Source organism: Anser anser (genome assembly GCF_964211835.1).
Source record: "Anser anser genome assembly, chromosome: 5".
In the NCBI taxonomy this organism is placed as follows: Eukaryota; Metazoa; Chordata; class Aves; order Anseriformes; family Anatidae; genus Anser; species Anser anser.
In genome coordinates this window covers 63,079,850-63,092,711 of record NC_139725.1, presented here as the reverse complement: position 1 = coordinate 63,092,711, position 12,862 = coordinate 63,079,850, and the positions used below count along the sequence as shown (strand labels likewise).

The window sequence follows — 12,862 nt, the reverse complement described above, 5'->3', positions numbered from 1 at the left end:
TTTTATATTATTCTTTCAAGCAAGTGCCAATAGCCCCCAGCTATCTTTCACAGCATCAGAAATCCAGCAGACAAAGGACAGGGCTCCCAAGCCCCATTCTCCAACAGAGCCCAGAGCCCGGACCTGCAGCAGTGCCGAATTTAACTGGGGCTACACGGGGCTGCTCCGAGCAGAGGAGGTAACGGTGGTGACACGGAGAAGCCCTATTTCTCTCCAGCAAGAGGCACAAAGTGACCAGAGCTAAGCACAGGTGTGACAGTCACAGCTCTAAGGGGGCTGGGGGTCCCTTCTTCCAGGCTACGCTGAGCCACCACCTCCAGGCACCCAGCTCTGAGTGAGGCAGGCAGCCCCCAGAAGGAAAATTCCAGCTCAGATGTGGGAAGCAGTTTTGCTGACTCTAAGCAGCTGCGTGGACAGCAGTGAGACCCAGACTATGACCCCCAGGCCGTGGACATTAGGTCTGATGAAACCCGCAAACATTATACGGCAAAAATTCAGCCAGGAGAAAAGCAAACAGGAACTGGGGACTTGCAACTGGAGCCTGACATCCTCCCAGTTATTGCCATGAATTCATCCACTAATTGCAAATACCCAGCTTTCTGAAACCATCCAGAAAACTCTTCTGGGAGTTGCCTTTGGACGTTCCCTCCCTCCTACAGGAGTCTAAAATGACTTGAGATGCTTTATGGGTCCAGTTGTACCCACCTGCTCCTGTTGTAGAGCGGGAGCTGTACGGGGTTTGTGTATGTAGTTCGAATGTGGGGAGTGGTGGACAGACATGGTCCCAATATCTGGATCTACAGAACAGTTTCATTCTGTTTCTCTTTCACTGGCAGCATCAGTACCTCCCTTCCTTCCCCAAAACAATGTTGCTGCATTAGAAATCAGTCAGCATCCTGCTTCAGGATAAGTGAGGTCAAAATATTTCACTTACAGGCTATAGGCCCAGAAAATCCCACAGTTACCAGTCTAAATATTCTGCTTTCCAAAAAGGGACATTGATTTAAGGGACATTGATTTAAGAAGTTATTGAAGTTATTTTTTTTTAATACTAATTTGGGACAATTCAGTATATTTATTAGCCAGTTCATCTCTTTTCTTACCTACCTGATTTTTTCAGTTTACCTCCTGATCCTGCAGTACAACTGACTTCAATGTCCTGAGGCTAAGATATAAACACCTTGTGCTCAACTACTTTATGTAGCCTTTATATGGGAGGCGAGGAGTTACTCAGCTTACTCACTCCAGAAGGGGACTTAATTTCTTCTTGTATTTCAGGCTGTTTAAAAGGACACCTGGCAGGTAGCTCAGCTTGAATGCTAAGAGAAGAAACCAGAAAAAAAATGGAGCTCTTCAGTCTAAGTTGTTATGCTAAGGAGTTAAATTATCTTACCTTATCACAAAAAAGAAAAAGTTTTGAAATTTGAATTCGATTCAAGTATATTTATTAGACTTACCGTCTCCTCTTCAGAGAAGGGTAAATATGACTGCCTTATGATTAGTGAGTAGAAGTCTTTTTACTTTAATTACAAAAATTGCCAAGGAAAGAAACACATTTTATTTTAAAAACAAACATTACATAAAATAATGCACACATTTTCAAGTTCTGAGAACTTTCTGGACCTCCTGAAGCATAGATTGGGAAAGCACGTTTGCACAGTCTGGATTGGTTTGTTTTTGCACACCTGACACTCCTAATTCAGCTTCGTTCCTACCTGTCCTGGTTTTCTGTCCCAGCCCATGTCAGACTGCTCAACGACAGTGCCACAGATGTTGAAGCTGCAGCTGACCAGCAGGAAGATGTTAAGCTGCCATCTTCCCCTCACTGTCATTTCTCTGAGTGCCTTTCTCTTACAAGAGTTTGCAGCAGGCAGGTACAGAAGCCACCACTTTGCTTCTCCATAACCAAAGGACGGCTTTTGTACATGGCATATGACCCCAAGATGACTAAACTGGATTTAGCATCAAATATTACAGGCATCAAGACACGTGGCTACACAAAACTGCAGAACCATGCTTCAAGGTAACAGGTCCATTAGGATTAGTTCTGCTGTCCATCTTTACACTAGCAACTTGCAAAGACCTGGAGAGTGGATCCAACGTTTCCCTAAATACTTGATAATAAAATACTTTCTAAAAATATGTGGAGCAAGGCACTCTCTTTTTGCTAGTGCTCTTTGAGCACAGTGGCAAATTTCTGAAAACAGTAGACAGCTCTGCACTGAAAAAGCAGATGCTGAGAAAGTACCGCATTATTTAGCTTTGCTTGAATGCAAAAGCTGATAATCTGACATTTGTAGATTGACCTGAAGTTTTTGGTTTTTTTGATAAATTCGAGTCCTCTGATTTTTGCTCCTGGTTCTTTTTCGCCTCATCTTCAGCAGCTGTGGGACGCTTTCGTTTTTTGTCTTCCGTTAAATCATTAACTGCTCTTCCTTTTGCTTTCTCAGTCCACGCCTTTGAAGAAAGTACATCATTAAATAGAAAACTACATAGCAAGCCACACAATTCACTGCTTTTATTTAAGACATTTTCTTTCTTTGATTATAAGGAAGTACTGGAATAATTCTTGTTAATAACTAATAGAGATTGCCAATCAAGTTGAGAACAATTTCCTCACTTTCCTTTTTCTGTAACAGCATTTCCCTTAAAAACTGTAATTTCTTTGAACCTGTATATAAAATTGAAGATCTTAAAGGTCTTTCTGGGCAAATAAGAAAGCCAAAAGGCTTTAGAACCAAGCCCTAATTTTGTAATTTCTTCATTGATTATGTATCTCACATGCCCCACTTTGGAAAAGCAGCTTTCTGCTTTTACTTGTTATTCAGATGTCAATATGCTTTATATTTTCACACATACATATTTTATATCACGGTCCAATTCAAAACTTAAGTCCCTAAAGAAGAAGAACAGTGGAATTTAAAGAAAAAAAGCCCTACTTGGAAATAACCAAGGAATTTGCTGGTGGTGGTGAAAGAAAATAAATAAATTAAAAAAAAACAATTAGAGAATGCTTTCTTACCATTCTTTCTTCTGATGACAGAACTCTAAATCGACTCATGCCTTCTTTTATAACTTCTGCTTCATTCAGGCCAGGATTATCTGTTAAAATGCTTGCTCTGTTCTCTTCTAGCCACATCTGGAATCCTGTCTTTGGTCTGAAACAAGCACAGAAAAAATGACAGTTTATGAAGTTTAGAGGAAAACCATATGCCCCAAAATAACATTTCTGAACAACACCTGAGTTGTTTTTTTGTTCTTGAAAGAAAAGTCATATACAGTCAGCAGTTTATTTTCCCCTACTGCAGTATTCTTGCAGAATAGACTGACAAGGCAAGACTAAGTCAAGCACTTTTATTAAATCCATGATATATATGGAGATTAACATTTCAGTTTTAGAATGACAAAGCATAATGATTCTCTTCCTTCCTGACAAGGTCTCATCAACCTAAAAATAGAGCACACATTAGCACGTTTCAGCTAATCCTTTTCACAATTCTCCTTACCACTTGTTTTAGAAACTTACCTGTTAAGGTTAATGAAAAGAATACTAGCCCAAATGAATAATAATTGCCTTCATCTTCCTCAGTTAAATTAAGTCTAAATGGAAAGTCATTATAATAATGCAAGTTTCATGAGGACTCGGATCATGGAAAATGTCTGCTTCAGAGGAATAATATATATTACAGTCTTAGCAAGGAAGATATATACTGCTTAAGTGCTTCGAGTCTTCTCCTTTTTTTCTTTTAAAAGTAAATAAATAAATAAATACAACAAAAACCACACCCAAACCAAAATTAAGCTTTAATACTTTAACATAAAACACTTAGCTTTTAGACCTCCTCAGAGATTTGCTAGACACGTTTAAGGATTTCCTATACTTGGAACTGGTATAGCAGCATGGTTTCATTTATCGTTCAAAGGTCATTATCAGCTGCGTAAGTATTGCCAAGGCAAAAATCATTTTTTACAGCCCCAAAATTAAATTATGCATTGCTTGTTTATTATTCACCTACACGTTCTATGCATTTGTCTCAGGCTGACACAAAACTTCCACTTTGAATAACACTGCCATGCAGACCTGGAAAGATTTAATAAACAGGGAGTTCCGCCTGTGTTCCTTCACTGTGGTTGTAATACGATTAGTATCAAAGTGCCACAATACAAATACCAGTTTGCTAAAACTCCTGAAGTAAATTCACAAATGTGACAACTCATGAGCTTACACTTTAATCTTGATCTTAAGCCACTTCGGCCAGTCAAGAAATAGTTTTTGGACTCGCTATTCGATCAAAATTGGAATATGGCATCAAGTGGCAAGTGCTCACTCGCCTTTTGTTTTCAGTGTTGTCCTGTGCAGTGACTTTGACTTCTGGGGACTCCCTTCCTGCTTTTTCTTGTCTTTCTTCCACTGTTTTTTCTTGTCTTTCTTCCACTGCTTTTTCACTAGAGTTCGGTGTACGAGTCTGGAAGAAGGATGCTGCTGAAGCCTACAGAAATTGAGTTAAAAAAAAAAAAAAGGTAAGACTGTCATTCAGTACAATAGATGTTTAGTTAACCCTACTTAAAATAAAAGCAAAAAAAAAAAAACAGCACAGAATGCAATTTCTACAACTGACGCAATTTTTTTTTCTTGCTGTTTTGTGTTTGTGTAAGTTTCTGCAGTATGCTTAAAAGAACCCCGCCATCTAAGACGCTTTACTCAATCAGCAGGGTTTCATACTTGATAAAAGCTGGTAAAAATCAATTTACTGTTCTTTGGTCACTGAAACAACATGAAAAGACTAGAAACATTACCTGCTTGGATTTTGGTTTGGGAATCAGAGGCTTTATAACTGGAGGGTTCTTGTTTACAGCTCGACTGCTAGATGAAGTTTTCTTTGAGTATTTGCTCATATTGTCTAGAACACTCGCTGATGGGACCAGCGGGTCCTTTTTGTTAGATGACACCTAGCAAAACAGATAAACAAACATTTTACTTATTTTCTATCATAGCGCGCTCCTATGTCCCTCCAGGATTTCTCTTGTAGTTGTATTGTAACTTTACGTATAATAATCTGCTACGATTTTCAGAGCACCGCAGTCAAACCAGCTCCAAAATTTTTACCTTAAAGGGATTCACTCGTCCTTGGCTGCTTGATGCAATTACAGCTTTTGAATAGAAAAGAAAAAGAAAAGAATGTAAAATGTGTTTGTAGACAACCCCCCATGTCACAATACACACATTTCAGATGAGTAGATGAAACAACCTTAGCCTCGTTTCCAAAGAACAAGGCTAATTCCCATTTTTCGTATTTCTGTGTCTGTTAGTTCAAAAATCGAAGAGGGTGACTAGGTCAGAGGCATCAACTATTCCACACCAAAGGAAAGAAGTTCTTGAACCACTTCAAAGTGGTCAGATGAAGAGAAAGACACTTTATTAACCCCAAAAAGGTTATACTCAGCTATTTTTAGTCATCAGAAAAGCCATGCAGGACCAACAACTACAAATCCACAGTAACACCAATAACTTCCTCCATTCCCAAATCCATTTCCATTCCTATTGTTTTTGCTGGAGGGATGGCAAGAGGGTATTTTGCCTTGCCTGCTAAAGCAGACCCCCAGTTCCATGGTAGAGTTTTTAACCCTGCCTTGTAAGAGCAGCTAATGAACGTATCTGTGATTAGTAAAACAAACTGATTGATCACTGTTCTATTTTTCCCCTGTCCCAAAGAATGCCAGGCAGATAACCGATTCAGCACTTGACACAAGTCAGATAATCATCAGGTAATGATGTTAAAGAACATCATTAGGTAAAGATGACATCAACAGGAATAAGAAACCTCTTAAAAACACAAAAACAATCATCAGTACAAGTTACTGCTTGACAGCATTGTTACACACTGAATTTTAGTAGCAACAGTAGAACAGACGATAAAAACAGGGGCAGACGTTGTGAAGTACAAAGTTCTTATCCTAGAATAAACAAAGATTTACTCACCAGGCTTTGCAGTAGTCACCTCGGCTGAAGTGACTCCTTTGGAGAAAGGATTTGGCCCTTTGGAACAAAGAAAAAGGTACATATTTAAGTGCAATAAAATGTAATAGCATAACTTGTTAAAAACCAAAACCCTAAACACACAAGCAAGTCATAGTAAACCAATGCATATCTTAAAGCATGACTTTTCATTTTCAAATTGTACACACACTTTTACAAAAACATCCATCTTTTTTAACCTGGTGTAACTTAAGAGTTGTATACTTGTTCCTTAAACCTAATTTTTAAATTAACAAAACCAAGTTTTTCCTGAAAGAGAGAAGCATGTTTTTTAAATGAATGTCTAACAATAAGAAATATCGAACTATAAAATGTGTAAGTGTTGTAAAATATAAATGTAGCAATACAGAAAGCAATAGTTCTGTTTTATAGGTAAAGCTATCTTTCCAGCTTTCTTTTTCTTTCCCCCACTTCCTTTGGAGGGAAGAAGATAACACACCTTACAAACCATGTAAGATGAGAATAATCACTAAACTCGTTTTGCTTTTCTCCTCCACGCCACCACTTAAAAGCCCAAACATGAAATTTTTCAGTGTATGGAAACACACAAAAGGATGGGAAAGATGAAGAGGTGAAGGGAGACAAAGCAAAGGGAAAAAAAAAAACAGCCTGCCTACGGTAATGACAGAAACATCAAAACAGTGCAGACTGCTTGACAACTCTCCTGCAAGAGGTAAAAGCCTAGCTGCTAGAGGGGAGTGCTCAGTGAACAACTTGTCTGTCTCTGCAAGATTTGAACTGAAACCAAATAACAGCTTCGCAACGCGACCCAGTCCATTAGAAATGGTATCGGCAACAAAAAACCTCCCCATGGATCCCTTTAAACAGTTAAGTACAATGCTAAAACAAGGCGTGACAGAGCAGAAGACACACACTACACTTGTTATTGCGCTGCGACGACAGGTCCGTGCTGGGCTATGGATCGGGTAGACACCACTATGCATCTCCCACAGGGAGTGCAGGCAGGAAGCTCGCAGGCAGGAGTTTCTGTGCCACCCTGTCATACCTGCTGCATGTTTTTTCATACATCAAAGCCAAGACAGCTCAGAAAATACCAGACTTGTTTTAACAAGGTAGCAGAAAACCTAGTCCATGCTACAGTTGCAGATTTTCAAAACTGGGTGAAAGAAATCGTATTATTTTCTACTCAAGTAAAGGGCTTCCAAGTCAAATCTCCTGCACCTCCCCTGTAGGGCCCTTTGCCATGCGGTATGTCTGTCTTTCTTAAATTTCATGTCAAAAAATCAAAAGCATACAGGAAACTCCACTGCTTGCTTAATGCTCTATCCTGCTGAGTTACCCGAACTAAAAATTATCAGGGAATTTCCAGAATCCCTTATCACAAGTCTGTGAAAGACCCATCTAGATAACTTCCAGCCTATTCAAAGAATGTGTTTTTCTTACTCTGTTTATGCACTTCTGGCGTTTCTTCTGCTTCCTCATATTCATCAGTTTCCTCAGCATCTTCCATTTCTTCGTCCTGCTGAACGTTTCTGACTGGCAGACGACTTCGCTCTGTGCCAGAGTTGCTGTAACTAAATGGATGGAATTCATCAGAAAGGAAGTGGTGCTTTGAACTTCACCACGTTCAGACAGAAAACTGGAACAAAAGAAGGCTAACTTACTAAATTAAGAAAAAAGAACAATAATGTTTGGCATTTACTTGCATTGTACCACTGATTACACTGTGATGATTACTAAATATAAAATAAAGTTTCATTAACCACTTCAGTTCACCCCGAAATACCACACACAGCCACTTAAAGTGGTACTCAGGGAGTTTTAAGATAGACCACCCGTGACTGCAAAACTACCTGAAACTCCCACCCAGCTAGAAGTGCAAGGACCATCCTTCAGACAGGTGCATTCCTCTGCGCACAAGAGCAAACCCTCCAACAGAGGCAGCAAGCTTTTGCCACCTTGTTCGGAGCACACAACAACAATGGTAAGAACACTTTGCCGCAAAGGTAAATGCAAACAGCAGACATCTTCCAGTTCCATTGAAATCTGCATACCTCCGCTATCACGAGCAATACCAGGTTACTTTTCTGCATAAACAAATACGCAGGTGATAACATGGATACAGATTTCCAGTCTGAAGTTTAAGCAGCCAGCTTCAATGCTTAATCTCATTATTCTCTAAATTCCCCAGTTGTAGCACGTACATCTCTTGCATTTCCCCCTAACCTTTGCTGATTACCAAAATGCGTGCACCTGAAAACAAAAGGTTCATTTTTCTCCACTAGAATGTCAGCGTTAGATTCATCTGGCACTAAGAACAACATAGTGTTTGCAGTGTACTTCAGCCCTCAGAGTGGAAGTTGCAATGCCATGTCTACAACTGCAGCCATTCACAATCCAGAAGAACAGGGTAGACCATTTAAAAAGGATTTTTTTCTTTGTGAAACAGCACATTTAAAACTAAGGGAAAGGCTACAGCTAAGTCGCTCAACTTATCACTTCCTCTTGCCTTAAAAAAGTTACAAACTTCATACATAAAATTGCTACGGGAGGACGCTGCTTCTGATAAAACAGGACGTTTTTTCTGCGTTATCAGACTGGTGGTTAGCTATTGGTTTCCTTACAGCTGTACCGTCCAGATGCCGAGCAAGAACATACAACTCTTCTGTGTGATCTGTATTTAAAACAAAAATAAAGAGAAAGAAGAAGACACACATCTTCTGCCTCTTCTTGCTTTACAGACAGCACAGGCAAAGCAGATGCAGGTGAGAGAGGAAAGGTAGAGAGCACAGATACAGAGAAAAGAATCCACAGCAAACCTGTAACAGTTCAGTAGTTTGGAAGAGCTGGGATTAGAGACAGGGGAATAAGATCTGCTGGGATAAACTGAGATGGCATATTGAAAGAGGGGAGGGCTGGAGAAAGGTAAAAGGATTTTAAGAAGGGTGTAGAAATGGAGCAGAGACAGAGTCAAAGAGAAAAAAATAGGTTGGAGACAAAAAACTAACCCAACAAAAGCAGAGCAACTTGGTATCAAGTCCACTTTGCCTCTGAAGCCATTGTACACAGACATGCAGTAAGCAAGCAGTGGAGGCACTTTGTGTCAGTACCCTCCTGATAATTTCTAATTAGTCCTCACAAGATGTCACCAAGAGCTTACCATTTTATATATACATTTTATGAGTAGAGCAGTACAAACTAGTACTTCCTAACAAACACATTACAAATTACCGTCCAGAAGAGCAAAAGTGCACCAATTGGGATAAAACATTAATAAATCAGTAAAAACATTCCCAGGTTTTTAATCTCAGAAATTTGTCTTACCCAGCATTCAGATGATTTCGGAAATCCTCTTCCTCCTCCTCTTCTTCTTCCAGTGCTGTTGCCAATTCACTTGCTTTCTCTACAGCCATTTCGCTAAGCCGCTGGGCTAAATTTAGCCTTCGAGAGCGAGAAGCATACTTGATTGCTAAATTCACAACGTTTTGTGTCATGAGGTCAGCAAGTTCCACACAACGAAATTCACGCTCCAGTTTACAAGAAAGCTGAAAGGAGAAAAGCCTTGAGAGTTACACACTTCACTTATACAGCTCTCTGATGACTCTAGGACCAGAATATTATGGTGTTCTTTGTTTTGTTTTGTTTTTTAATGTACTGAATGAATAAAGACAAATCACCAACAATTATGAACTGCATAGCAAAGAAAAAGACCTTTTTTTTTTTTTTTTGGTAAGAACCCTTCATATTGTTAAGTAATAACATTAATTGCTATCCACCTCTTATTGTAGCTGGAGAGATCCCTGATAACCAGCCACATTTCTACGAAGAGCAATCACATCTAAATTTGCATCAAATGCTATCTACTCAAAATAAAGTCTTGGGCATTCTATTTTTTAAGGTATTTGTACTTACAGCAAACAATTTCATTAGAAGCTCTTGCTGCTCTTTCACTGACTGACTTGTAGCATTTTCATCAACTTCATAGCCATTTTTTGACAGGTAATCCACGTGGTTGTGAAAAACAATGGAACGCCAGTATTGTTCCTGAAAATGGGAGAAAGATGCATGCTGGAGGTCAGAGGGAGGGTGAAAAAATACAAAGCTCTCACCTCTACACCTAATAATTTACAAAGCGTTTTATCAACTCATTCTTACACGTTTCTTTCATTTTATAATGACGGGTGAGTGGCAGACAATTCTCTTTAAACACCAATGCCTAGTGAGGAAAAATAGACCACGCTAACATACAAACCCATCCCAACAGTCATCCTCTCTTTAAATTCCATTTCTATTACAGGCTTTCAGCAGGACAAAACCTACGTGTTCACCAGATTGCTACCAGTATAAGCTGTTATAGAACAAATTGAATACTTTCTCTTATATTTTCTGTCTCAGAGTGAAATGGAAATATTCCACAATAACTCTGTAACTGCAGGAGTAACGTTTGCGAGACAGGTTGTTCAGGGAAATACTAGTAAGGCCATTAGACCAGACTAGCTCTGTGGCAAAATAACTTACTCAAAACCAATGTCTTTTGATCAGATCTATTAGGAATCACCTGTTTCTTTATAAGAACAATTTACACAGATGTACATATTCCTCTGGGTAAAATACAGTTCCTGGTTTGGAAAGGACAGGGGAAAAAAAAAGGATAAAACAAACAAACAACATAGTCCATCAAGTAAACAAAACAAACAAAAAAACAACTTTGAAAGGAATGAGAATGAGTTCATAAAAAAGGATAAAGTATTTGTTATTGAAACCTTTTCTTCCACACTTGTATCAAGGAGAATCAATTTCAAATAGCATTAAACAGACTCTGAGGCTTATGTTAGAATTTTATGTCCTTTTCTATTTTGCACACTACAGCTGAACCCCACATTAAAAAAAATTAGACTAATAAAATTTGAAAAAGAGATAACAGCTTCCTGGATATTCTTCGCACATACATCTTCAATTAGACTCTGCCTTAAGAAAATATGAAGGCCTATGTTTTCAGAATGATTACTGGGAATACTTAAAACGTCTTTCAAAAAACATCTTCCAGAAAAATGACTGTGCCTAAAAAAAAATATAATAGGCATCTTCAAGGGGATCTCAGACCGAATCCCCAAATCCTGCACTTCCTCAAATATTAGGCCACTTCCAACTTTTTAAACAAACAAACCAGAGAGAAACTTGATTGCTCAGAAAGAGATTATGTGTAAATACAAACCTTGTGTCAACTCTAAGGACTTTATTTTGTATTCTTCTAGAACCAGTTGGGAAGCAAACCAAACTGAACGGGCTACACCCAAATAACCCCTGAACCCAAATAACCTCCTTAGCCAGGTGCCTTACTCAGAGTTTGCACTACCCTCTTCGTAGTAGAGATGATTAATGGGAATCTTATATAATCCCTACTATGGGGATGTCTAAGACTATCAGCTGTGGACTCAACACCATTCCATACCTCCATCTGTCCCTTTTCTGTTGTAACTTGACAGTAAGGAAGCGTAAAAGGTAATATTGCTACGGCAGGACGTGGGAGCGTAGGAGGGAATCGGGCTCCTTTGCAGGGAATACACCTGTGCACAGGAAACAACAAAAAAAACACACACCGTCCTCATCAGCTACAGAGTCACCAGTTGTTCTACATCTAAATCATGTCTCCTAAGAAGCAAGATACTTTAAGAGGATTTGTTCTTTAAAAAGTAGTAATTAAATTACTGACTTAAGTATAGCAATACATTAGATTGTATTATAAAGGGTTATTTTTACATTGCAACCAATAAAAGATTTTAAAACCAGCAGGCACACGCTGCTCTTGTTCACACCAGAAACTCCAAACTTGGCACGTAACAGGCACAGGTCTCTATCTCACACAACACACTGTTTAACAGCAATTACAAAATGGAAATGAAGCTTATTAAACTCAGGAACTACTGAAAAACTGAAGGCCACTAGAGAAACAGCAGGCACATCTACCATTTATTCTGATGGGGGTTTTGGACTTCATGAGAACAGTGCTGCGTCCAGGCACACAGAGGGGGGAAAGCTGCACATACACATACTGAAAACACAGTCTGTTTCATTAAACTACTACTCTGGTAACAATCACTAAAGCAAAACGTCGGGGAAGAGCTGTATTTCCAGCAGCACCAAGGAGCACCAACAAAAATGCCTCTTTTTATAGCTTTAAGCTAGTGTTTCAAACGCTAGGAAAAAAAAAACAGGAAGCATTAGTGTTCTGTGTTGATTATGGCATATGGTGTTTCTACAATAACCCTCCCCCTTCTTATCTTCAATATGCTAGTGGCTTTGAATAAAATGCTCTTTGCAATTCCGAGAGCAGTGTTTTCTTTCTTGGAGTAGAAGGGGGGGAAAAAAATCAAGATGACTGACTCACAGTTGATCATCCCATCAGTGTGACGTGTCCTGTGCATTTTTGGTGAATTTTTGAAAGGCCAACATTACTTAATATTTTGGAGGGAAAAACGGACAGTTAATTGATATTTACTTGTGATATCAAAGTATTTTCTTTCCTGCGTAAAACAGAGGATTTCAAAAAGTGTCACATGAATATAAATAAAACGCAGTCTTCCACCAACACCCAAAATCGTGCATGATTAGCAAAGTAAGAGAGCCCAAATGCCTATAAAACGTAAGCTGACAGCTTCTGAGCTGCTAGGCAAAGGACACGTATCACTGAATAAAGAAGACTACAAACAAAGCTTAGCAACTAACCTGTAACAAGCATCATAGGAGTTAAGAGGAGTAAAGTTATTTAGACATCATCATGGTCCCATTTTGAAGTAATGGCTCACTCTCGGCTAAATATTTATTTGAACACATCAGCACTTTTACAAAATTGTTCTTCATGGC

At 39.0% G+C, this 12,862-nt stretch overlaps 1 protein-coding gene across 3 annotated transcripts in view; it reads right to left on the bottom strand.

The window, feature by feature from the left end:
* Nucleotides 1-1,535: 1,535 nt before the first annotated feature.
* The window catches only part of WDHD1 (WD repeat and HMG-box DNA binding protein 1), a 32,673-nt gene continuing 21,346 nt past the window's right edge, over nucleotides 1,536-12,862 (bottom strand). For all 3 annotated transcript variants that reach the window (XM_083837636.1, XM_083837637.1, XM_083837638.1), the window contains exons 17-26: nucleotides 11,451-11,565; nucleotides 9,911-10,042; nucleotides 9,323-9,543; nucleotides 7,442-7,572; nucleotides 5,981-6,037; nucleotides 5,108-5,151; nucleotides 4,798-4,950; nucleotides 4,333-4,490; nucleotides 3,023-3,158; nucleotides 1,536-2,457 (exon numbers count right to left, since the gene is read on the bottom strand). In XM_083837636.1, coding sequence (XP_083693762.1) covers nucleotides 2,257-2,457; nucleotides 3,023-3,158; nucleotides 4,333-4,490; nucleotides 4,798-4,950; nucleotides 5,108-5,151; nucleotides 5,981-6,037; nucleotides 7,442-7,572; nucleotides 9,323-9,543; nucleotides 9,911-10,042; nucleotides 11,451-11,565 — 1,348 coding nt within the window. In that variant the 3' untranslated portion in view covers nucleotides 1,536-2,256. The remainder of the gene's footprint in view (nucleotides 2,458-3,022; nucleotides 3,159-4,332; nucleotides 4,491-4,797; nucleotides 4,951-5,107; nucleotides 5,152-5,980; nucleotides 6,038-7,441; nucleotides 7,573-9,322; nucleotides 9,544-9,910; nucleotides 10,043-11,450; nucleotides 11,566-12,862) is intronic.